This window comes from Falco naumanni, chromosome 7, assembly GCF_017639655.2.
Source record: "Falco naumanni isolate bFalNau1 chromosome 7, bFalNau1.pat, whole genome shotgun sequence".
Classification (NCBI taxonomy): Eukaryota; Metazoa; Chordata; class Aves; order Falconiformes; family Falconidae; genus Falco; species Falco naumanni.
The window spans coordinates 22,676,260-22,702,041 of NC_054060.1; the positions used below are offsets into that span (position 1 = coordinate 22,676,260).

The window sequence follows — 25,782 nt, forward strand, 5'->3', positions numbered from 1 at the left end:
GAAAATAAAAATAAAAATCTGTCTTCTGCCTGTTTTCACTGTCCATTTATGACTGCTGCCATGAAACAGAAAGGCTAACGTAACCAATGTGCAGCATGCTTTATAAACACCAGCTCAGAAGGATTCCACCCTGCCCCCCCACCCCCCCAAATTAAACACGGGACACTATTAAATAAACCCCAGTCTTTTTACTGTCAGGTGATAGCTGAAAGCCAGAACAATGTGTCTTGAAAATATAACAGAGATAGGTATTTCTATCTGCATTTGTTTACAAAAAAAATAGAAAGGGGGGGGGACGGGACACAGGGAGAAAGGCAGGAAAAGCAGAGAGACAAATGGCATTTTCTTTTAATACATTAATTGAAAGAACATTACTTTAAGACATAGTGTCACCTTTGATCTGTTAGAGCAAGCAGCCACTCCAACCTCAGGTATCCATACTGCAGTCTGAATAGCTCCAGAACCTATCACAACACTCTGTAATACTGAACCATCCTAAGGAAAGAAGTGTTTTGAGTCAGTGTGTATACACAGCTACTTTTCTGTTTAAATGCATACAACCACATTCCTAAGGGATGATATTCTCCCAAGCTGTTCAATAACCATTTAGAAACTGAAATGTTTATACTAAAAGCCAACAAAAAAATAACCTAGAACTTTTATCATATTAAGGAGATAACCAAGGATTTAGAAATGTTTAATAATCCACATTATCTGACTCCCGGAAAAGTTCTCAAAGTAAGATAATATTGTTCCCAACTATAAAGAGAGAGCAGCTGGTTCTGTAAAGCCTAACTGATATGACCAAGCACAGAGAATGAATTAATAGTAGAACCATAAAATACAAAACACTTGAATGTTAATTATAATTTCAATCTGTATTTTATTATAAATAATTTTATACCATGCTTTATCGTATGCTTCTAACATATGGCGGTGGGGAGAATACTAGTCTGATTCTTTCACTATTTTGGATACTTATACTAAAAAAAAAGAAACATCCCACATCAACAATGATCTTACCCGTAAAGACCAAATATTCATGAGACCACCAAGTCCACCAGATACTAATGCCAGTCCATCGGGACTGAATGCAACAGTCCGAACAGGAGTAATGTGTCCTCTCAGTTGAAATACACACTTGACTTCTACTGCTTTTCTGTATCCATCCTGCAAATTATTTCATAGTTAGGGAACACTGAACTACTTACAGAAAACAGACTAGCATAACGGCTCCTATATTCTGCAATAAATACTGATCAACCATAGAGATGGGGTAATTTCCATAAGATAATAAAAAAAGACTAGTACTATGATAATTTTACAAATATCTCTGTCACGTTATCACCTTTACTCCCCTTACAAAATGCCATTGTTTAAAGGCCATGTTACAATTTATGTAGGTGAAATTAATCTTGACTTAGTCTAGAAAAAAAGTTAAGATCTTACTAAATTTTAGTATGAATGTATCAACTTAAAAATGAAAACAGATCAAAATACAGTCCTTAGCCAAATAAAACTCATTCAAACCTGTGATTTTTCATTTCCTGTTCTGAAAATGCCTATACATATACAAACGCACTGCAAATATTTTTTAGCAAATGTCTCCTCTCAGGAAATGTTGAGATTTGAGTAACTTGCTCACATTCTTCTCCTCCCCCCAGCTTCAGAATGAGCAAAGAGGATTTTTTAAACACTGAGTTTACCCCTTTTACCTTGGCAGTTGTTTCTTGGTCCCACCATCCTTCTGAGCAAGTTGAGCTGGACTGCAAAGTGATTACTACGTCTTGCGGAACAGTCCAGACACACACCAAACCATTGTGGCATCCTCTAGAGGAAGTCAGGGTAAATCAGAAAAACAAAGGTATTAACTAACAAAATATCAGTGGTCTGGTATTAACTTAAAATACCAGTAGTCTTTAGCACCCTCCTATAAAACTACATTGTATCAATTAATCTAAAATGAAAAGGATGTTCCAAATGAATAAATTCATTTTTCCATCCCTGCCCCCACCTTTTCAATTTTTACTAACACCACAGTCTCAGAAAAAATATTTGGGCAAAGCAAGAAGCTTTCAGGCAGCAGCATTACAAACAGGTCTCTGGCATGGAGAAAATGGTTGGTAAGGTGACCAGAGTCACTCTTTCCGTTTGAATTCTGAAGCCTCATGAATCTCATGTCAACTGGCTTACTGAATTAATGTTACTTAAAAAAAAAGACAAAACTTTTCTTTGATCTAGACACTAAAGACTGATAGAAAAGACTTGCAAAAGAGCTATAGAAACAACAAAAAATTACATACGTAGCAAGTAAAAGCTGCAACTTGGGTCCTTTCCCTGGCAGAGCACACCAGGCAATGCCATTCACAAGAGCTGGATGGGACAGCGAATGCAGGCGCCTCCAGCATCCTCCCATGCACCCCCAGAGTTTCACTGTTTCTTCTTTGGCACATGTCAGAAGAATCTTACCAGTTGGATCCCACTTCATACTAACAATCATATCCTATTGGATTTAAAATATTTAGAAAAACATCTTTTGTTTTGCACAGGAACTTAAGCTTCACAAAAACGTGTGACATATTTTACAAATTAAGAACGAGTGTCTTTTAAATCCAGACACAGAATAGAATCATAGAATCATTTAGGTTGGAAAAGACCTTTGAGATCATCAAGTCCAACCATTAGAACATGTATAGCTATGTCCTTAACACACTGCTGTTGCTGTATCTACATACACCCTTCACAATCCCTGATAGCAAAAAAAGCTATACAATTTTTCCTTTTTTACAAAATTTGGTAGACTGTTCCTTTAAACTATACTGTGTTTAACATGTATCTCAGAAACAGGTATCTGTTGTTAAAATAATCTGCAAAAACAATCTGCACTTGAATTTATAAATAGCTTTCAAATAGAGAAAATAGCTTACACACATCTTTACCTAAAAAAATTACACATTAGTTTTTATTAAAAAGACTACCTACCTTATGTGCATCAACTAGAACGATCCCTCCTTTTTCAAGGGGTTCCTTTGTTCCCATTAGCAATTTTCCATCCGAATAGCCAACTGCAAATGGTCTGTCTTCACTGAACCAGGCAAGGCATGTAACAGACACTACATAAACGGACAAACAAAATTTAATTAAACTAAACTTCACTCCTGCCAAAGTGGTTTTTGCAGTGCAATTGTCTAAAATATGAAATGTGTAACAACTTCCCCCACCACCAAGGTTACTCAACATACTTTTGGATCTGAAAATTGTCTTGAATTTATATGGTAAAGATAAAACTGAGTGTCACTGTAATGACACCTGTTGAGATTATTTTTTAATAGTTTTTTCAGTTCTCTTTTTATTAAAATTAATGAATTACATTCCTGACATGGTGAAAATGCTAGGGAAAAGAAAAGAAGTAGACTGAATCCTATACATATATCTGAGATAGGGAAGCTTCTACCAAAACCACTGAAAACAACTGGAGCCTTTCTTGGCACATAGATATGGCCTCACTTGATTCTGTTAAAAAAATGCGAAAATTTCCTGAAGAAGCTATATACAAAACCACACAGCACTACCAAAGATGTGCTGCTTGATGTTCCCTGCGATTGGAACTGTAAAGAAAAGATGGCTGTAAGACAGTAATTCAAATGACACTGAGTACATGCCATCTGTAAACAGAGGAGCCACTGCAGGGAATCTCTATGGATTTTATGTAAGGACAAGGAATGTCAGGATTGGACTAGGTTGCTACAAACTGCCTCTGCTGTAGGGGCATCAGGGTGCTGACGGAGATCCCACAGACTTTTCTGCTCCCATGAATGAATGATGCTTGCAGGTAAGGTAGCAGAAGTCATATCCCATGAACAAGAAAGAATAAAAAAGATATTGAGATTATATACTTGCTTAACATAGGAAGAAAAAAAAGTGGGGTGTGTTTCATATTTTTTCTGAATTCTATTTAAATACTGATACAGTTACCTACCATCCTTTCTGTAGCAGTGTTCCAGTTCTAGTCGGTGCATGGCTGAAATATCTACAACTTCAATAAGTCCAAGAGACCCATCCATACGACCAATTAATAATAATTCTGGAGCATCTCCTGTCCATGCTGCAGCTGGCCCTTCTTCTGGCCAAGCTAGAGCAGATACCCAGTGAGGCTGAAGATCTAATAATCCTCTTCCTCCTAGGAGCCCAAAAAGTCTTTTAAAACTACTTCATCTTCATGAAGAAAACAATAGAAATACTTTCCATGGGAAAATATCAAGAGATCATATTTAGAACGAGGACATACTACAAATTCACGTAAGTTATGAGACTACAAAGCAGTGGTCCACTAACCTACAGAGACACATAATTTAGCTAACAAATCTCAATTAGCAGTCAAGTTACATAGTTTTGTTAAGGAAGGAAACTAAATTCTTCAGTACTTAGTAAATTTATACTTTTATCTGCAGACTGTCTATTAACATCAGCAGTGTGACTGGTGATTTTCACAAGCACAAAACAATAGAATGAAGTCTCAGAGATTACAAATTACAAAGTAATTAACAGTTTTCCTCTCAAAGGAGTTCTAATGGTATTATGCTGTATTAGTCAATGGCAGCACAAACGACAGTAAAAATGTAAGAGAATCTGCTTGAAGATGCTTGCAAACTGAACCACGGAATTGGGAAGGGCCTTTCCTGGACCAGGTTCAGTCTCCTCTATCACAATGTAATCTCATAAATGTATCTAATTTTGTAACATTTCTTCCCCAGTTGGTATTCCATCTTATAAAATATGAGATCACAATCTTTTGAACATTAGAAACTTGAAGTTACTCACAGCCAATTTATTTACATTTCTTCTTGTGTCAACGCTATTCACTTGCTTACATAGCTGCTTTTTCCCTCTGGCCTTCTCCTAGAGTTTATTTTCCTAATGTATTTATTTATAAGCTTCTTCCTCCAAGACTCTTTCTTTTGTTCAAATAAACAAACAAGCTCACTCATTAGAAGACACTCCACCTAGCTGATCACTCTAGCTCTTTCCCTCCATCTGCTGCAGTTAATTTTTGCATCCTGTTGCATGCATGAAGGTAATTCTTACAGATTATAGAAATACTGTATTTACAGACAAAAATCACTAAGAATGACACCTAAACACTTCTCATTCAATAGGGACTCATATGCTGCTCAGTTTTCTACTGAATTAGCTGTAGATCACCCATACATTTGTGTTTAGTGCCTTATTCTAATAAAGTAAGTTTACAATATGTTATGGAAGATGGTAGGCATTTAAAGTGGAAAGCACACACAAATGCTTGGGTAAACATTCAGTAAAGTACCAGCTTCCCTATTAAATATTACATATATTAAAAATACTTTGTATCATGAAAGTAGTTACGAGCATACCATTGACTTGCCATATGTTCACCATCTTTTCTGTAGCTCCAGCCAGGTACTTGCCGCTGATGCTCCAACAAACAAGAGACAAACTCAGGTCACTGGGTGACCCCAGACTTTCTTCAGAATCACCTTCTCTGTAATAGAATAAAATAATGCAGTTAAAAAACAGGCATTTCGTTTACAGAGAGTGCAAAACATGGAATTAATGAAATACCAGAGTTAAAAACTGGAGTTCTCCTGCCGTAACTGCAGATTTACATAGTAAGTTTTTCTGCTCATAGTTCTATATTCTCTTTAAAACCACTTCAAATAACAGAATGAGGTAGTAGTAATTTCCACAGTAAGAAATTTTAAGTTAGGTTTCAATTAGTAAGCCAGGTTTAATTATATTTACCTATTTGTATCTCAAATTTAACATCTTTGGTGAGAGCAAGACTTTAAGGGAAGTCATGAAATGAAACAGAATAGCTTGGACAAAAGAAATGAAGTACAACTTGCTCTCAATTTTAGATTAAACTCTTCCTCCCGTTACAAAGTTGTTATGCTGTTCTAGAATTCTATTTTAAAGTTTGCTTTGGCTAACTGTAACAGGACCACTGGCATATTTTGTTGCCCTGAAGGTCACACATGACAGGCAGAGTTTTTACTGATTTTAGTAACAGAAAAATGAAGGCTATAATATTGCCAGGATGCATATTGTAGGCCAAATACTGTATCATCTCTGTATTTTTGAAGACACAGGAGTCATACCTTTGGTGTGCTGTTGCTTAAGCAGGAGACATTTTATTTGTGAATAAAGCAGGTACTGGAATGTTTTAAACTATTAACAACAACATTAACTTAACTAACATAACACATGTTACAATATTAACATACTATATATAATACTGTATCAGGGAACAGTAATCTAGTAGCATTTAAATAATGTTCCTTCAAACTCGGGAAAATAAAGAGACAATTCCATCAAAAAGAAGGGATAATGTCTTTTCATCTGCTCGTCTCTCAACAACTGAAAAAGAATAATTCTGCCTGTAAAGAACTGGCGCTTACCCAGTGCCACACACATAGAATTGTGTTGTATTTGTATTTAAAATCACTATTGGGACTGTTAGCAAGGAAGCCCATGAAAGTACTGCATACTGAATCACCTGTACAGGAAGCACACTTTTCTGCCACACAAATAATAGAAGGTCTCTGTTAAAGGAAGATGCTGCTCTCATTACTATCTTCTGAAGTCAAGTCACATCCTTCCTTGTACTCCTTTTAAGGCAACATCTAACAGCAGCAAGCAAACCAGAACTAAAATGACTGCTAAGAAATCATCATGAAACAACTCTTTAGTTCACTATTGTTTCTTCGTTCTCCCGAGTTAAACTCATCTAAACTGTACAAAAGAGTTAGATTTCAATCTTTTCTTTTTCTTTCGTCTTGTTTGGACACATCCAAATGATACAAAAGTACTTCCCCAACACTCTCGTGAAGAAGGATTATGCTCAGTTCTCGAATCCCAGAAGTCATTCTTTTTTCAAGCCTGATTCAAATGACCACACTCGTAATTATCATGTTGTACACTGGAACTGTCCACTGGGACCCACTGAAGGGATACTCACTTTTTTTTAATAGGACAGTCCCCTACACTTTTTATTTTACCCATTTCTCATTATAGTAATTAATTAAGAATATTTTAAAACAACTTTATACTGACTCTTATCAACTTGATATTGAAGTTGTTTTCAGTTTTAAGCTATTTAATTTACTTTGCATGCCATAAACACAGCAACAGTCCCAGAGGAAAAAAAATGAGAGAACGTCAGTGCAGGAGATACTGCACGGTTGGCTCTTTTCATTACCTTGCACAATTACAGCTTAAATTAAGTATCTGACTATTATAAAGAATTAACTTACAGCTTGTTGAGCACACACGTCTGTTGCAATGAATACTGCTTCTTTGTAACGTTCCAAACTCTTATGGTGCCATCATTTCCACTAGTAGCCAAAAGTCCCTTTTTATTGCACCAAACACATGTCATGACCTACAAATACCAAAATAATCATGACAAAACTGGAATTTAAATCTAAAGCTTTGGTATGTTTGTTCATTAATATTAAGCAAACATTAAGTAATGGGACACACTGTAAACAATTAAACAAGACAAAGCCAACCGTATCCTGGGCTTCAAGAAAAGCAGCGTGGCTGGCAAGCTGAGGGAGGTGACTGTCCCCCTCTGCTCCGCTCTGGCAAGACCCCACCTGGCATGCTGCGTTCAGCTCCTGGGCTCCTGACATAAGGCCATGGACCTGCTGGAGTGAGTCCAGAGGGGGGCCCGAAGATGGCCAGAGAGCTGGAGACCCCTCCTGTGGGGACCAGCTGAGAGAGTTGGGGTGGTTCAGCCCGGAGAGGAGAAGGCTCCGGGGAGACATTACCGTGGCCTTTCAGTACTTAAAGGGGGCTTCCAAGAAAGATGGGGACGGGCTTTTTAGAAGAGCCTGCAGCGACAGGACAAGGGGGAATGGTTTTAAACTCAGAGAGGGCAGATTTAGATCAGATATGAGGAAGAAATTCTTCCCCGTGAGGGCGGCGAGGCGCTGGCCCAGGCTGCCCAGAGCAGCTGTGGGTGCCCCATCCCTGGCCAGGCTGGACGGGCCTGGGGGCAGCCTGGGCTGCGGGGGCGATGTCCCTGCCCAGGGCGGGGGTTGGGACTAGATGGTCTTTAAGGCCCCTTCCCACCCAAACCATTCTATGATTTTTCTGCTTCTACAGTATTGCGCACTGTAATTAAGCATGCTCTGTCGGGGTGCTATACTTTGTTCAGACCCATGCTCCACAGGCCACTATTGCACAGAATAGGGGACAAAGACTTTAACTCCTGTGACAGACCAATTAATGCAAATTAAAATCTAGTCTAAGAAAAGATTGAAGGTGATTATGCTGACTTCATGTACTGTAAGAACACTTTCATGTCCCCTCTAACTGAAGCTTCAAAGCTAAGCGTTTTTCTGCATTAGAGGTACCCTCCAGCAATAGCTCACTTCACCAAAAATTAACTTCTTGTGGGAAATCATTTTGGCCAGTATACTTGTAAAATAATATTTTACTTTTTCTGTATTCTACAAAAGCAAGCATTAGAATTTGTGCAATTCTGGGAGAAATCATGCTTACCCTGTTCTGATGAGCCTCTAGTTTTATGAAGGAACATTTTCGTAAGTCTCCCCCCATATCAGCGAGGGTCTGAGGAACAGTTTGATTATCTCGATCGTGTGCTGCAAGAGTTCTCACCAGCTGCTGAGCAGCCCACTGCCTATGTTGTGAAGATAACCTTGAAGAGAGGCAGCAAGCTGCTAGTGCATTAGCCAGCTCCAGAGGGCCTACAGCAGAAGGATCATAGGAAGGATGGGCATACAAATGGGCAATTAAACCTGCTTAAACAAAACAGTGAGATGATGCCTAGATGAGTACCAAACAGAATTACACAAACGAACACAGAATTAGCCATAATTTCCAGAAAAAGAGAAAAAACCCCATAAGAATGCTGCGCTCATATTAACTGCTAGAAAAACTCTTCCGATACAAACAGAAAAACAACTCCCTTTAAAATTTCACCCCAAACCCTAAGAAGAGAATTATGAGCAGCCTTATTCCAACCATATGGAAAATGGCTGGTCAAAAAACAAGTGCTTTCTGAACAGGAAAATGCTTCCTCTGACAGAGATAAACTGCTGTCACTGCTGTGTCCTCCCCTCCCTTTACCAAGGAACAGCCTGGTGCTGAGGCCGAGCAGCTCCTTCTGGCCCCTGAGCTCCCGCGGCCCAGCTCGCAACGGCCCAGCCAGGGCCTGGTGGCAGTAACCAGCTGTCACTCCCCTTACTTTCATCAGGTTGGACTGTCTTGGCTACATGCCTTTGAAGACACATACATTCATTTTTTTTTTTCCAAAGTGGAAAAGATGCCATTATGTAGCGTGACCATATTTCTAAGTAAAATTTGTTTACTAAACTGTTTTGAGAGTATATTTACTTATACATTATTCTAGCAAGTCTCTCAAATACAAACGAGGAATTGAAGATTCAATAATTAACATTTTAAAACAAAGCTGTATCATACCTTTCTTTTCAATTTCTGCTTTATCATAGTTTGGCCTGAGTTTGGCCCCTTTGTCTGCCAACAATGCTACAAGCGCCTGAGTAACCACAAAATTTGGAGATGTAACAAGTTTGTTTTCTTCTGCAATTCCTCTTAAAAAACTCGGCAAAAATTTTCGTTGAATTGGATCATCAACTGTTGTCAAGTTTACACCAGTTGCTGCAGAAATCAAGTTCTAAAAATAAATAATTAAGGACAATAAGTAACCAGAACAAACAGAAAAGTCAATTTTGGAAAATATTTTCAGTTGAACAAATCATGCAGTGTTTTCAGTATTTTCAAGGGGGTTTTTTTGGAAATCCTCAGCTCCCAACCACTTTTATTTTCATGTACAATACGGAATTTATGTCTTCCGCTCTGGGGAAGACCTAGACTTAATAGAAACAACTATTCAGATCCAGAGATTTTTTATTTTTTTTAAAAAAAAGCATCAAGTAACCAAGAATACCAGTAAGAAGACCTTTTTAATGCACCTGGTGGTACCATAAAAAGCAATAACCACAATAAAATCCATCATCCCATCCAACACTCCTATTTCTCCACAATTATATTTCAATCTCAGAAGAACAGAAGAGTTTATTTACTCTGATTGCTTAGAAGTTTCCTGATAAATATGAAATCCTGCTGCATGTCCACAGCTGTAATCATCTCTTTCTAAATATAATCTGTGCTCCACACAGAATTGACTCAATTAGAAAAGCCAAAACTTTAAGAGAACACTCTGTCAATACAAAAAGCACATCTATTTTTTCCACTTGAAGAGTACTCAGAAAAAAAAAAAAAAAGTAGTTGCTCGATTTTTTACCAACAGTAAAACATACTCTTGTGCAAAGCCCTAAACAAGAACTCTAAGGAGATCCTCAAACTGAGGCCAGTCTGATCACAGCTCGGAAGATAAGAGCACAAATTACCAGTATGTTAAAAAAGGATTGTTGCATCTCATGTGTAAGTCTTTTAATATAAATATTTATGTTGAAGTAACAGTCCTACCTGTGTACATAACTGTACCAGCAGCTTTGCAGCACTAGGAGTGTTTGATGCCAAACAGCCCACTGCTGTACTCAGATAGGCAAGGCAAGATATAGGCTTGCTTGTTTTGCTGTGTATTCCTCTAGATCGCTCTGTTGAACTTGACACAGTGGATGGACTTGTGGAGAGGCCTGCTCTCCCTGCTGCAGCGAGGCACATTAACCGAACCAAAGTTCTGATATCTGTTAATCCCAAGGATTCAAGACCAGCTGCCAGGCTACAACTGGAACCACTGCCAAAAACAAACATAAATACTCCTGGTTTTATGAGTACATTTTGAAAGAAAGGTAAGTTTGGATAAAACTATTACCAAAACATGAGTAAACACTGCCTGTTTGATTAGCTGGACATCATTACTATGCAGGGGCAAGGGGAGGAAAGAAAATGAAGCTGTAGCCCCCTCCACTCCTTTTCTTTTAAGCTGAAGACAAAAACACATAATAGACTTGCCCTAGCAAAAATCCATGAGTTTACGTGGAATCACTCCAAAGTTACATGGATAATTCATGTTTAGAGTTACGCTATGACAATATGCACATGTACATGCCAGACCTCTGTGACGTCTTCATAGTCACATAGGTATCTTGTACAAGGCCAGTTTCTAAATCCTCATATCCCATTAACTCCTGCACTTCACCTTCTTTCTTCCAATGCTTACATCTAATACTTCCCTTGCACAAAAACTCACTGACAAACACAGCATCTTTACTTTCTGAACGGCTGACACTGCTGGAATCCACTTTCCATATAAGATGTAGAAGTTTCAAGACCGGGCTCGAAAGAACAAAATCAACAGAACTTTTTCTCTTACTAGTATGATACGAGTATGTAAAATTAGAATTGCTTTCCCAAATAGCTTAAAACTGCATCCCTATTGAACATAACTTGGTAACTGGCTCCAAATGAAAATGTTCAAGTGTTGCCAAGGATGCCACAAACCTGACAGACAGAAGTGAGAGTGCTCTCATAACCATAGTTCTTGCAAGAAGGACTTGGGCGGCAGCAGTCACTCTTCTCAGAGCCATAACACGGTCATGTGGATTTACTAGGGCAGCTGCTTGTTCTCCTAAGGTTATCCTGCCAGAAGAACTTTTTTCTATAGAGCCGTGACAGCCTTAGGAATAATGATAATTTGCATTAGTATTTAAAGAAAAGCAAAATATTATCATATAGTAATAAGCCCAGAAGCAAATTTGGCCTAAGTTTGAACATTACTCATTCGTTCTTCAACATTTCACACATACAGAACTATGGTGATAATGACTGCGAGGAAAATACACTCCTGAAATACACTCCGTTATTTAATTATTATTTTCAGCCTGATGACCACAACTTGATGATACTCAAGTTAATGTTAATTCCTCTGCTTCCCTCTTCCATTAGAGGGGCCTACAAACTTAAGTAATGATCTGGCATTTCAATAGGCTGGTCAGTAAATCCCAACTTAAATCCAGGAATCCATCTCTGAGTTCTGCACAACATGCTACTGGCATTCATTGCAGGACCACAGTCACAGGTTTTTTAGTAAATAAAAGCTTTATACCTTCCGCCAATAAAAGTGCCTCACACTCCTCTCTCTAACTCCCCTATAATAAAAGGACAATTTAGAACCTGTCGTCACTTGCTTGTGGTGGGAGGCAGGAAAGACTGTCAAAACGTTTCTGCACTGCCCCTACAAAACCACACCAAAGGGGAGGCACTTGTTCTCTGAATGAAACCCAATTCAAATGTACCTATTTGCATCAATGTTTCTTCCATGCTGTTGGTGGCTGTCACCATTGCAACTGAAGCCCCCAGAGGGTCGCTGTCAGGGAACTGTACAGGTTCAGGCACAATACGCCGATCATTTAACCCAAGAGGTCCAGCCAGTAATTCAAACTCCTCTTCTCCTGTCAGCTTTTCATCTTCATCTACATCTAACATGTCCCAGTCTTCTGGAGTTGCAGAAATGTAATTAGACTTGGTTACAAAAGCTAAAATATCAAGTAATTTCAGTTAATAAAAAAAACAACAATACAGGGTATAAAACGTGGATTAAACCATCTTCTGATGTTGACATAGACACAACATAATGAATCAGAAAACCAAAATCCTGCTCTTGCCCCATCCATTAAACTTGATCTTAATTTCTACTGCAGAGAAGTTTCATGGAAGATTCTCTAAAGTATCAAACTAGTTGTTTTTTTTAAAAACACAGAAATGAGAGGTCATCACACCTAGCACAAGATAACTCCAAAACCTGTAACACAGTGAAAAGCGTAGACGTATGGTTGTGCTTTAAAGCACGGTAATGGGTGCATATGCCAAAGGGCTGAAAGGTAAAGACAGATACTAGACATTTCTGGTCTTCATATTTTATCAAAGAATATGCATGAGTTCTTAAGTTATAATAGTACACCCAGGCTTTTGCTTTTCCTTCCTGGGAGGGGAAGGGCAGGGGGAAAGGAAAAAAAGAAAAATCACTGTAATTGCAACTCAGTTAGGCATTTTATTCACTTCCCAACCACTTAGACAGAGGACAACTTATATTTACTGATCCCTCCCACTCTATCTCACTCCCCATACAGTAGAACCTGAACAAGTTTTATTTACTGGAAGATGGACTGGCTGTTAAATTCTGGAGCACTCATTTAGTCTTAAGTAGACAAATGTGACGAATCATATGATTGACATCACATTAAGCTACAGAAAGGCCCAGAATCAAAGAATCGTGTGGCAAAGGCTTTCCACAGTCACTAGAAATAGTTTAATGTGAAAGCCATCCTCAGGAGACATTCTTAGATAGCACAAAGGCAGAACAAGTAAGAATAAGCCTAACGGCAGATTTTTAACACTCTAACTTAAGGTAATTCTCCTACATTACTCTGAAGAAATGTATTGCAACATAAGGCTTTGTATGTGCAGTTCTGCATATAACATGCACCCACAACACCTTATCATCCAAAGTCAGGTATTCGCCATTTCAGCTACTTAGATGAAAGACACAGGAAAAAGTGCCACTGATTTTTTTTCCCATTTGAACTAAAAAAAATATTAAAATTCAACAACTAGTCTGAAGAAGATTTTAAAGTATACCTTCATGCACAGTTTCATAATGGGTTTATTTGCATGGAGGTACTTTACAGAAAAATAAAACATTGTACAAGTGCAAAATATTTAATATCTTCAGCAACTTACAAACATACCTTCATAAACACTGTCCTGTTTACCTATTAAATCAGGAGCCTGGCCTTTGTACCTGTATGAAAAAGCAACAAAGAAAATAACCAAATGGCTCTAATATTTTACATATATACATAATAATTTTAAACTTTACTATTAAGTTACTTTATTGTTAGGTCAATATAGATACGATTTCTGGAAATGGCTAGTAATAGAGAAATAAAAGGCCTTCTAAAGTGTCTGTGGAGGGAGGAAGCATTTTGCAGTACTAATGTGAGAAAGGTCCATAAAAAATACTGGAATTGTCAGCCAGAATTGAGAAAGGAAGTTTTAAAAAGTCAACAAGATTTGGCAACATCCCCAAAAGTAATTCCTTGGATTTCATTTAAAAAATAGCAATATCAAGATAACCTTTTTCCTGAATATGACTTTGTTGAATACAGAGAATTATTTTAATCCTCAGTTGAAATAAAGACAATTTCTGAAGAAATCAAAATTCCTAGCAATCAAATTCTTAAAATGCTAATGCTAGTAAGCATTTTTAAGATGTCTCCTTTCTTTACACAGAATATTTCTGTACCTTTCAGAAGTTGATGTTTTAGATTTACTTTTCAGGGCTAGGTATTTCTCTCTGCAGATGCCGCACAACAAATAGTAAGGATTTCCACTTCCACATTCACCACCAAACCAGCCATCTACGTAGGAGCCATTGCTTCGATAGCCCTGGCGATTTGCACTGCGACCACAGCCTGGGTGGTTTCTTTTCATGTGTTGATTGAAGCTGACAACGCTGGATTCACATAGTTCACAAACCACTACTTCTTCTCTGTCTTCGGATTCACAAACATGCTGCATAGTAAGATTTTCATGTTATTTTTACAGAATAAATATATTCATATTAGATGCAAAATATGTCAATATTCTTAAGTGGATGTTCCTGCCCATTTCTGTTACAAAGAGTGATATTTCAGTGGTTACCTTGCACAAAAGCAAAGCAGAAATAGGCAATTTATGCCATAATGAAGAGCAGGTCATGTCAGAACAGGAAAAACATTTTGAAGTAAAGTTTCAGAGGATGAGATTTTCCTATTTCATTTCAGATCTGACTCAAAATTCCTGACTTATAACTTTTCACATATAACTCTGCTAGTTCACATTCCTTGTTATCTAAGTTAGCTGGTTCTCCTCAGAACTTGACTAAGACTAGACTCAGCACAGGAAAAATAATCCTTTTTTTTTCAGGCCATCGGACTTCACATTTACTGAGCAACAATAACTATAATTTGTGTCAATAAATTCCAAGGTTTTGTCTGGATATAAAGTTCAATTTTTCCAGAATTACACTTCTATCCTAAGTCAGTAATTTCATTGTGATGTTCCAGTGAAACAAGCTCTCTGAAAAGCTCAATATGCACACCGAAACGTGCTTCCATATTGGTCAGGTAGCATCATAATTAGACGACACAAGCTTAGTCTTGTAAGTTGCTTGTCTAATTTGACATGGATAATACAAAAATTAACAAGCTGCTCTTAATACATTTCCTCTTCACCTCAAACATACTTTTAGTGGGCCACACAACAACTGAGTCAGGACTGTCACCATATCCTTCCCAGAGAATGAAATACATTACTGAATTAAGAAAAAATGATTTAAGTGCAAATTATGTTGCTACAGATCAGATATTATTGGTGGTGGTTTTATTTTAAACAGAATAAACATTTCCCACTGTGTGTGTTACCTCACACAGCTAAGCAACCTGGACCACCTACTTGATTTGTGAGTGATATCATCAAAACAACAACTATAGTAGTTCTGTTCTCATCTTTCAGAGGAGGGAGGAAAATATCTATGTACATAGGGAAGTGCAAAGCAAGAACCACAAGAAAGCACTATGTTTAATCTAAAAGTGAAGCTACAGAACACAAGAGGATTTTAAGCATTGCTGGTATTTAGTAAGGTATTTTCAAACAGGCTATAAGCATATATGCATGTTACTTTAGATTTAAAAATACAAAGATGCCAAAAGCAGTAAGTTAAAGCAGCCCCCGCTGCAGTCACACACACCCAGGTAGGCCAATCCAATACCTCTGGGATCCACATTCCCAGAATATCATTATCACTAGCCAGGTCTTGCCCAAACATAGCTTCCATTGCTTCATCATCAAGGTCAATTTCTAACTCCTCATCCAAGTTGAAGTCATAAAGCGCCCCTGGATCTTGCTGCAAAGATATCCCTTCTCTTCGACTCTGGTTCCGGTGGGCCTGTACAGAGCGGTATAAGCCCGCTCAAGTGAAAAAGAAAGAAAAAAGAAAAAAAAGAAAAAAAGAAAAAAAGAAAAAAAAAGAAAAAAGGAAAAAAGGAAAAAGAAAGCAGTTTATTTTGCATGTAATAAAGATGACTGTACTTTCAACTTCCTTTTGCTTTGTTTTTAACTCTTCCACCAAACATAAATCTACTTATTACCACATAAAACACTTAAGTTAAATATGCACTGATACACATATGAAAAAGAGTTTTGTAACTTTTGTGGTAAATACCAGTCCCCCTCCTCTTCATTTACTTGATAAGCAGAGACCTTGGAAATCTTTCAGTATACTTACCAGCACGTGCTAGCAACGTTCGGGCAGCTAAATCAAATTTGTGTCTTCTCGTTACAGCAGACCGACTTCTAGAAGGAGGTCCGCTCGCAGAAGCTGCGTTATCCACATGATCCATATTATCAGGGCTGCAAGAATTTGTAATTTACATGCAAATCAAACTAAGGTTTAAACAGCCACATACAGTAAAGTAAGGAAAAATACTGAGATCATGTTTACTGGTATTTTTTTTCCTTTCTTTCACAAAAAGAAAAAAAGGACATTTGGAATTTCAGAATTTTCAGTTCCACTGCAGCACATACTTACTGTCTTTTTGACTGTGAGATTTACCTCAAACTAATCAGATGCAGCAATGTCAACACCTATTTGATACTCATTTTATGCTGTCAGTGTTAACTACTGCTTGATTTGGGTTTCTTCTTTTTAAAATAAATAAAATCAACATTTCTGTTGTTGCTGCTTCAGTCATTCCCCCTTTTGCCCAAAATGTTTTCCAAAACATGAATTTAAAGTTACCTAGTAACACCTGTTACTTAGTTTATTTCTCCCAACCAAAATCTGTGAAGTTCTCAGTGGATCTACACTTTACCTGAGGCAAAGTAACAGGAAACTTAAAAATGGTATCTCAGTATCAAGGAATCTCAACAAAAATGTTCTCAAAATACATCTTGTAATTGTCATCCTCCCTATCAAAAAAACAGCTGGTATGATTCCTAATAGGTGTCACTTAAAAATATAACCACTACTTTCAGGATTAAAAACAAAAGAAAAGAAAACCCACCACCTTTCCTCCTCATTTAATAGATAGTTCAGATCTTAGGCTGCGAAGGTGACTGAGCATGCAAACTTCAATTCAGTGTCATCCTCTCTGGACAAACCAAGAATTAATTTTAAAAAAAAATGCAGAAAAATAACTGTTCATGAAAACACTGAAGGAAAAAAAAAATATCCAAGTAATGAAATTTTGCTTTATTGCTAAAGTCTTTTAGGTAAAATGAAAAGCTATATGCTCTCATTTTTTTCAATCCTCCTTCCTTTTTTTTTTTTTGAGGGAAGGGTGCTGAGTTACATTCTTCCCTGGTTCTGTGCACAAACAGCACTGGAAAACTAATGCACTGTGTACACTTAATTTAATTGCATCCTTGCTTTTACTCATGTAACAAAATTCAAAAGTGGCATTACAATGTAATGTTCTGTCAGCAACAGCGAAGTTGTGAGATTTTCAGTTTCAGAAACAGATTACAAGCAATCAGAAGGAAACCACATTTTACCTTTCACTAAACCCTTCCTCCATTTCAGTGGCATCAGCAGAAGGGATATCACCTGGTGACTGACAATAACAACGATCAACAGATTTTCCACCACTTCCAGAGACTATTGTCCCATGTCGTGAATCTGCAGTCCCTTCTGACTGGGGTTCCTCATCATCTTCATTTCCAGGGTGCTCTATCATCCACATGGCCAGCACTGTAATATTCTGTGCATCTGCTTCTCCTCTGGCACCTGAAAACAGGAAAATTACACTTTAGAATTGTATCGTATCATCGATGGTGAAAAAATAACTCCCCCACAAATGGTTACAGAACTTAAAACCTAAGTATTCCATTGGAAAAAAGTGTTTCATGTTGATCAATATTTTCAGTTTAAACTGATATTATAGCAATAGATTACCTGTAGCTTCCATAGCTTTTGCAATTTGCCTGAGGGAGAATCCCATTTCTAACAATGGAACAGCAATGGCAGGAGGAGGAGGGGATGTTGAAAGTCGGCTGCTTGGATCAGACAAAGCTTAAGACAGAAAACATTAAATGTTAAGTGCATAAATCCCCCTTCAGTGTTATTTACAAGACCTTCAAATAAGGGAATAATTGCCTTTAACAACTTTCCCCTCTACTACTATCCACAAAGTAGGACGCTTTCTGTAATGAAACTAGACTGTGTTCACGCCCATTGGTAACATATATTCTGTAAGCCCTTGTTTAATTAAGCAGAATACAGATGATATTAGAAGAACTATTTCTTTACAGATATTTATAAGAAGTTTACTTCTATTTAAAACTGTACCAAATTATCTATTTGATTTATATTTAGGTAGACCAGATGAAATTAGCCCTGTCCGAATCATCAAGATTTCCATGTGTTACGAAATTACATCAATACACATACCTCTTCAGGTACTCAACCAAGCTGGTGACATACCTGAAAAATGTCTTTGCAGACAATGGCTATATTTCTGTGCAGTGTCTTTAAAGGGACTCTAAAGAGGTCACTTACTGACCAAAACTCAGAGTTTCCTTATCATTTGCCATAAAAGTGGGGTTTGATCAACGAAGGCATCAACAATGTACTAAAAACCACTGCTGTAAAGGCAGTATCGTGACTAAACACAAATCACTTCGTTTAAAAAACAAAACAAAACAACACAACAAAAAAAAGAGAGTGAGATGCGAAACCCAGCAGACAAGCTGCTATGTAATAAATGAAGCAATCAAAAGACCCAACTAATACCATGGAGATAAGAGCAAGCATAAAAAGTTTTCTCTCTCAGGAATTTTAAAGCAATGTCTTTGTTTCTCAGCACCAAGTATGAAATCTGGAAAACATACTTTTAACTCAGTCTCTTCCATTAATTTAATACAAAATGCATATGTATGAACTTGTCTTTTTCTTTTTAGAATTATTTCCTCTGCATCACAATCCTCACTGGTGCTCTTTAGACTCAAGATTCTCATGTTTTCTCAGCCTCCTAGCTATTCCATTCTGCATGTATGCTGGAACAGAGCAAGTTTCTGTTTTGAGCACTACAGTGCAGGTGGTAATAAACCTTCTACGAACAGAAGCCTCGCATTACTTTCACGTGATTCCAGACAGCAGCACGAGGAGCCCTTGAAGGTTGAACAGCCCCTTCTATCTCATTAAACAAGATTAATTGGAAGGAGCCGTACTGGTGTACGTGTCATAAAATACACCAGTTCTTGGGTTCTGTGTGGTATGTGATCTAACAAAAGCTAGAAAATTAGTGCACTGAAGGGTGGCACACAACCAAGAAATAAGCCCAAATCAGGTTAACATTCTGAAGTAATTACCAATCATACTGTGTTCTCATTTTATATATGTAGTTTGTAATCCATTCCACAGCTTTTAAAAAGTAATTTGCTTGATAAAGTCTACAGCTAGGCAATCTACAGCTTTTTGTCCTAAGAAAGTAATTTGAAAGTTTTCAATAAATCTTTGCATGCTAGGTTGCATTAAAAAGAAATCCTGTTGGTTTTCAATGTCTTAGGAAACTACACTGAACTGTGAATTTACTAATTTGTCCACATTTCTATCTGTAATCGACTACAAGCTTACCTGTACGATTGGCAGGCCTCGCAGACTGGGAATCAGGAGAAGTCAAACTTTGTCTCCTTCCAACTTCATCTGAAGGAGATGTTGGTAAAGAAGATATTGGAGGCGTCTGAGCACGTCGTGCTGGAAGTACAGTTGTAGTAGGGTAACTGGAGAACATTTGCCTTTAAAAAAAAAAGAATAATAAACGTTTATATTGAAAAGAACTATGCTGAAAAAGGTCTGACAAGAAATTTGACGTATAAATCGGAGTGCACTTGGCAAGTCATACTGTACAACAGTTGAGTTTTCTGAGGGTAAGGTGCAATACATACACTGGGGTGAGCAGAAGAAACATCAGCTCAGCTCATTCCTACCACCTTTGCCTATAAAAGATGTAAACGCTCTTCCCATTTCCTCACTGTGTTCAGAACTCAGCCCAACTAACAAATCAGGTGAATATTTTACTGTCCCTGTAGTAAGACATTGTTCTGGCTTTTGTCAAATTGCATCTGCAAAACCCCTAAGAACAGAGGTCAGATACATCAACAGAATTAACAAACTTAGAACAGGACTCCATTCGATGTAAAGCAGATTTCTTTCCGCATCACAAACAGCCTCTGCAGATTAACTAGCTTTATCTTCCTTCCATTTCAGTATGTGAGGGTAGGATCAAACAAGGTCTTAGCTTGCAGGATATGTTACCTACAAATTAAGATATACTCTGGTTTGAGATTCAACAACTATTCATTAAAAACACGAATTTCACAGATTTGTAATGTAAAATATATCAAATAAACACAAGAACTGAAGGAAGGTGTTTTCTCCTGTCTTGAAGAACTCAGACGTTACATATATATACAGTGTAGATTAAAAACTTCGCAGGTTTTTATTTCTAGTAACACATATCCTGCAAGGCAAAGTAACGAATTAAACTCTATCTTCTGCAGAGGCAGTTCTTGACAATAAATGTTAACATTTTCAAAGGTTTACACAGCTAAAGACATATATTGTATATAAACCACACAACTGGTTCCTTACACCCACAAAATCATATATGCCAAGAATAAAGGTATTTTACCTAAGGAGACTGAGAGGCATAACACCAGGTGATTCTGAAGCTGGAACTGTTTCCGTATCAGTTACCGGAGTAGTGGCAGTGGTAGTATCCTCCAGAGAGCTGCTCATGAAAGACGTTGTGCTAGAAGCAGAAGGGCTGGTTGTAACTGGTGTTTGGGCTTGCTGAGACTGGTCACCTTCTTCTACTTGTTGATCTACTTCTGCAACAGAAAAAAGGACATGACAGGAACATTAATACAATTGCATAGAGCAAAACAGTAGCTGTGGCTAAACTTTCAAAAATAACTATAATTTTTAATTCCCCCCCAAAGAAAGGGATGCACAGAAATGGACACCATACAAATACTGCTGCCAGTAACTCATGGACGTACATGAGGAAATCAGCCTATCTGCTCCTGCTGCTGTCAACACAGGGTACTGAGGCACATACACAGTAAGTGGTGAAGAAGTCTTTCCAGGTGGTGACAGAAGCCATTTACTTATGCTAGATCTTATGAGATTTAGATTTATGATTGGCAAAGCTATTTCTAACTCAGCAGTGTAAGTAACATTTTAAAATGTTTTTGGTTGGTTTATAAGAAGTCCTTAAGACAGTGAAGAACCAGACAGCACATTAATAAGCTTTAACATTTTAGATTTTTTTTTCTTTCTTTAAACCCTTTCAAATCATTTCCCTGAAGATGCAGAGTGTAATACATATGTTTTTAAGAAGAAAAAGAATGATACATATTTTCTCCTCAGCTTCTGTTAGGGCAGTGCCAAATATCTCAGAAAAAAAACCTCAGAAAACAAAACCTCAAAACCAAAACCCCACAAACGATTTAGAGATTTTCACAGACAGGAACACAGGTTACTTACACCTGGAACATACACATGCTCAACATCACCTGTTACTATGACCATATACAATCATGTTTAACAACAATGAATGGTGAATATGATATTTCCATCACACAAATCCTTCTGACAAGTATCTACAGAACTGCTCATTTTTAAGAAGAAACTCTTATATTTCTGATTGGCTGATATGCTTTCATTTTTTATTAAAATAAGGGATTGGGGAAAAGGCAAAAATGTCAGTATTGTATCTACAAAACAGTAAAGCATCTTTGTAAAATTTCTCTGTTCAATTAAGATTCTTCCAAAGTATAACCACTACAAAATTACAAGATTGTTATTTGTATTATCATTGTTAGTATTGATTTTAATGGAAATAATAACATAATTTAGCACTATACTTCCATAATTTTGAAATGGTACCTTGTTTAAGTCTTCCACCAAACTGATCCTCCAGCAGCCCGTGAACCACTAATTTGTAGATCATGGCTTGTGCTCGTTCCAGATCTGCCAGTCCCAGAGCTCTTTTAATTGGGGAACGCATGACTGCCCGTTTCACCATGTGTCGCATCAGGAACTGCAAGGCAGCACGCATTTCAACGTCTTCGTGAACAACTGGAGAACTAGCACAATCAGAGTTGTGACCATTTTCTGCCAGGACTTTTGGTATTAACAGTAGCTCAGCATATTTACTACAACTAAGAAGAACACTAAGTGATTTCATAGCACCCAGATAAAGATAAGACAGCTGTACTGCTCTGATTTCTGACTGCACTATATCATGATTTCTTGGAGTATGTTCATGATTCTTTTTTCTTCCTTCAGCAGGTTGGTGTTGGGATTCCATACCGAGTGCTGACGGTTCTAAAGAAAAGGAAGCGATTTCATTTTCCGACTTAGAGCTTGTCGAGCTATGTCCTTTGTTATCATCAGCACTTTGTCCTAATCGTGTATCTGATCCAACATCGCCTTCCGTTTTCTGGTCCACTTCCCCTTTATCTTCAGATTCATGTCTGTGTTTTTTCTCGTGTCTCTTGGTGCTTTGCTTTCCTGTATCTTCATGAATGCCAGTCAGATAGGTAAGGTCCAGTAACACAGTAGCTGTCAGCCCACGAAATCTTGCAACATCAAAAGGCAGTGGTTCGCAGGGCTCCAGATTATACAATGGAGTATCACTAGGCGACCAAAAAGTTGGGAAGCTTTAATAAAGATCAGAATGACACAGGAAAAAGCAAGTGAGGGAGAGACAGGAGGAAAGTACAGGAAATAATGTAGGCAAAGCAAGATGTAAAATATATTTAATAAAATGAACAAACCAATTCTAAAAATTAAATGCAAACAGAGGAAAATGAGGTTATGATCAGAAAATGGGGAGATATGGTATCAAAGTAAAGGCAACAAAGCATGCACAGGTTTTCAACAACAAGCATTAAAACCCAGAAACATCACAGAAGCTATCAATTCTGTGCTGAGGTTTCTGCCGTATTGTTTAGGAATATGTAACAGACTTCTGCTAAGAAAAACTACCTTAAGCCAAATTCTATCATCATACCTGAGCTGAATTTGTGAACAGGTACAAAACCATAGAATGAAAACACTCCTGAACTTTTTTCACATTAAAGAAAAGCTTTCAATGCCCTCACATTCCTGTTCAACTACTCATCACAAGGAGCACATTACTGATAGCTTACGATAATTCTGTCTCTGGTTATGGCAGGACAGATTACCTGGAAAGGACAGTGACTTTTTAAAAACACAGGTCAGAAAACCCAACAGACACACATAATGTATGTCTGTCTATCTGTCCATCTATATTCAGTGATAGTTTTTTGTAATATTTAGGACTGTTAGACTTGACTCATTTTCACTCTAAGCAGGACAAAAATTCACCAGCCTATATTTCCATACATTTGTATTCTCCATACATCCAGCAGATAAAGGACTTTTAAATCTTCCTTTTATTATCCCACAATGTTTTCCCATCTTACAATGTGAACTTCTACCTAAAAATGAAAGCAAGCTTTAGCCTGATTTTAATCGAGAAGGTACATTCTGAACTTACTTCAATGAATTACCAAGAGCTTGCCTATGTTCAATCACTGTGCCACTTCACTCAAATTATACTTAAAATTATTTTAGGGGCACACTTAATTTAAGGCTATATTGTCACATGACAAGCAATGGCACTCCAGTGTATTTAGTTAAAGTGACAACAGCCTTTGCATAAAGACAAAATAGGCATAATGTTGCAACAGTTTCAACAGGTGAACTGACCTCAGTTGTTTCAGAATTTATTTGTAACTGGTGGCAGAAAAAAATAATTATTGCTCAATTTCTCCAGAAGATTACTACTCAGCTATAGCCAGGAGGAGTTTAAGAAATTTAACGAATCGTCTTTTCCACACAAAACCATAGACATTTCCTGTGAGAGCACCAGAGCACCCAGAGAAGCCACTAGCTTCAGTTCAGAGCTCCCCTCCAAGGCACAGCTGCAGGGGAGGTGGAAACCAGCGCCCGCACCTCCTTTCAGCCTCCTCCCCAGTGCTCCCCACCACTGCACAGCAGCAGCTCTGGAGCGTTAACATCTATGACAAGGGCGCTCCTTTAGTTCTCCAAGGCAGGTCAGTGAACGAACAAACGCTACACTTCAAGGCTGCATTAATTTGAAAACCATCATCCAACCCACCATTAAGAAGAGAGAATCCTCCCCTCTCCTGACCTTAACTGCTCCTCAGGTCCCACAGAGCATCTCCCCATCCCGTAAGAAGGGAAGGACAATGCAGCAAGGATACCTGTTCACAACTCTGATAAACCAAATCAGGTCTCTCTTCAGAACCATGCTCATCATTTACAACAAAAGTGGGCACTAACCCCCAGTAAAAAACTGCTCTTTACAGACATAACCAAGAAACTGTAGTAAATTAAGAGAGCAATAATGTTTCAGTTAGCCAATACATACCGATCCTAAACCAAGCAATGCTTATTTCAGATCTAGAAAAACTGGCAACCTGGTCACATCCCAACTCCAAAACCTAGAGGCTAAATCTAAGGAGTCTCATAATGCTTATCAATTCCAAACTATCAAATTATTTTTGATATACAAGTAATTTTATTTACTGGATATCATAAAAATTTAACTTTTAATATCTGTTTGTTTTAAAAAGCCAGACTTTGAAATCTGATAAAATAATTGATGAGCATGACCCTAACGTTCAATGTATGTTACCTTCTGAAGACTTCCAAGCACAAAACACTACTAGATGGTGAAAAATGTAGGAAATGAGCATACCTGATAGTAATCTCTGCTTCATCCCATTGGACCTTGGCAGATGTGCTGCCTTCCTTCACTACTCCAAGCAAGGTGGCATGACGTCCCGTTTGCTTGTGTACACATCGACCTCCAACTCTAAGACCAGCATCAACTCCACCAATTACTGCTAGAACAGGCCACACTTCCACACAAAGCATCTTCAGCTGCAGTTCCGAAAGGTCAGCCAGACCATGCCTACTGTGTTTGCTTTTCTCCTCCTCTTTATTTTCTTTCTCCTCTCTCACCTCGTTCTCTTCTCGACTTTGAATTGAGCGACTTTTCTTCAGCTTTTGGCCTGCTTCTTTAAGACACGTTTTGATTTTATTCAGTCTTTCCATCATTTTTTTATTGATGCAGTGTGTCCAACGGTCTGTGCGATGAAGGATACGAATGAGTTGGATAGTGGCTTCTGCCAGCACTGCAGCTACGGGACTACAGATGGGGTCACCAGGTAGCAAATCTCTTGGTGTACCACGCATCTGCATATCACAGATTTTCACCTAAGTGTTAAAGAGAACAGTTTAAACGTTACCTTCTCAACATACCTGAAGCAGCTCGTTTTATAAATACAGGAGTCTCCTGCTGAATAGAGAAAACTACTAGTATGGTCTTTTTTTGGCTTGGGATCCCTAGGAAATCCACCTTAACACTGATCAAAACCTGCACCCCTTCAAACTCAAGGAGGCTGAAATTACAACAGTTCATGGTTTCTCAGATATGACTACCTGGAATTCCTAATACAGCATTCTCCCTGGTTTCTGGGGAATGCAATTTTGTGTGTAGAATATTAAATCTGTAGTAAATTAATTGTAAATAATAAAATACAATACAATGTACAATAGATTGGACTGCATGATATATAAATTTATGAAAAGTCTAGCTAGTGGGCGAGTGACATAGCGCTACACATGCC

General features: G+C 37.8%; 1 protein-coding gene across 22 annotated transcripts in view; it reads right to left on the bottom strand.

Annotated features, from left to right (window-relative positions):
* The window catches only part of HERC1 (HECT and RLD domain containing E3 ubiquitin protein ligase family member 1), a 109,648-nt gene that overhangs the window by 15,187 nt on the left and 68,679 nt on the right, over nucleotides 1–25,782 (bottom strand). For 13 of the 22 annotated variants that reach the window (XM_040602298.1, XM_040602296.1, XM_040602294.1 and 10 more), the window contains 23 exons: nucleotides 24,849–25,369; nucleotides 21,983–22,758; nucleotides 20,724–20,922; nucleotides 19,667–19,827; nucleotides 17,987–18,103; nucleotides 17,587–17,818; nucleotides 16,319–16,443; nucleotides 15,782–16,002; nucleotides 14,297–14,565; nucleotides 13,740–13,792; nucleotides 12,288–12,527; nucleotides 11,494–11,668; nucleotides 10,516–10,786; nucleotides 9,487–9,700; nucleotides 8,545–8,804; nucleotides 7,290–7,417; nucleotides 5,391–5,518; nucleotides 3,980–4,180; nucleotides 2,983–3,113; nucleotides 2,304–2,503; nucleotides 1,716–1,830; nucleotides 1,024–1,170; nucleotides 394–495 (listed from right to left, as the gene is read on the bottom strand). In XM_040602298.1, coding sequence (XP_040458232.1) covers nucleotides 394–495; nucleotides 1,024–1,170; nucleotides 1,716–1,830; nucleotides 2,304–2,503; nucleotides 2,983–3,113; nucleotides 3,980–4,180; nucleotides 5,391–5,518; nucleotides 7,290–7,417; nucleotides 8,545–8,804; nucleotides 9,487–9,700; nucleotides 10,516–10,786; nucleotides 11,494–11,668; nucleotides 12,288–12,527; nucleotides 13,740–13,792; nucleotides 14,297–14,565; nucleotides 15,782–16,002; nucleotides 16,319–16,443; nucleotides 17,587–17,818; nucleotides 17,987–18,103; nucleotides 19,667–19,827; nucleotides 20,724–20,922; nucleotides 21,983–22,758; nucleotides 24,849–25,369 — 4,986 coding nt within the window. The remainder of the gene's footprint in view (nucleotides 1–393; nucleotides 496–1,023; nucleotides 1,171–1,715; nucleotides 1,831–2,303; nucleotides 2,504–2,982; nucleotides 3,114–3,979; nucleotides 4,181–5,390; nucleotides 5,519–7,289; nucleotides 7,418–8,544; nucleotides 8,805–9,486; nucleotides 9,701–10,515; nucleotides 10,787–11,493; nucleotides 11,669–12,287; nucleotides 12,528–13,739; nucleotides 13,793–14,296; nucleotides 14,566–15,781; nucleotides 16,003–16,318; nucleotides 16,444–17,586; nucleotides 17,819–17,986; nucleotides 18,104–19,666; nucleotides 19,828–20,723; nucleotides 20,923–21,982; nucleotides 22,759–24,848; nucleotides 25,370–25,782) is intronic. The other 9 variants (XM_040602311.1, XM_040602308.1, XM_040602313.1 and 6 more) reach the window with 8 other exon arrangements.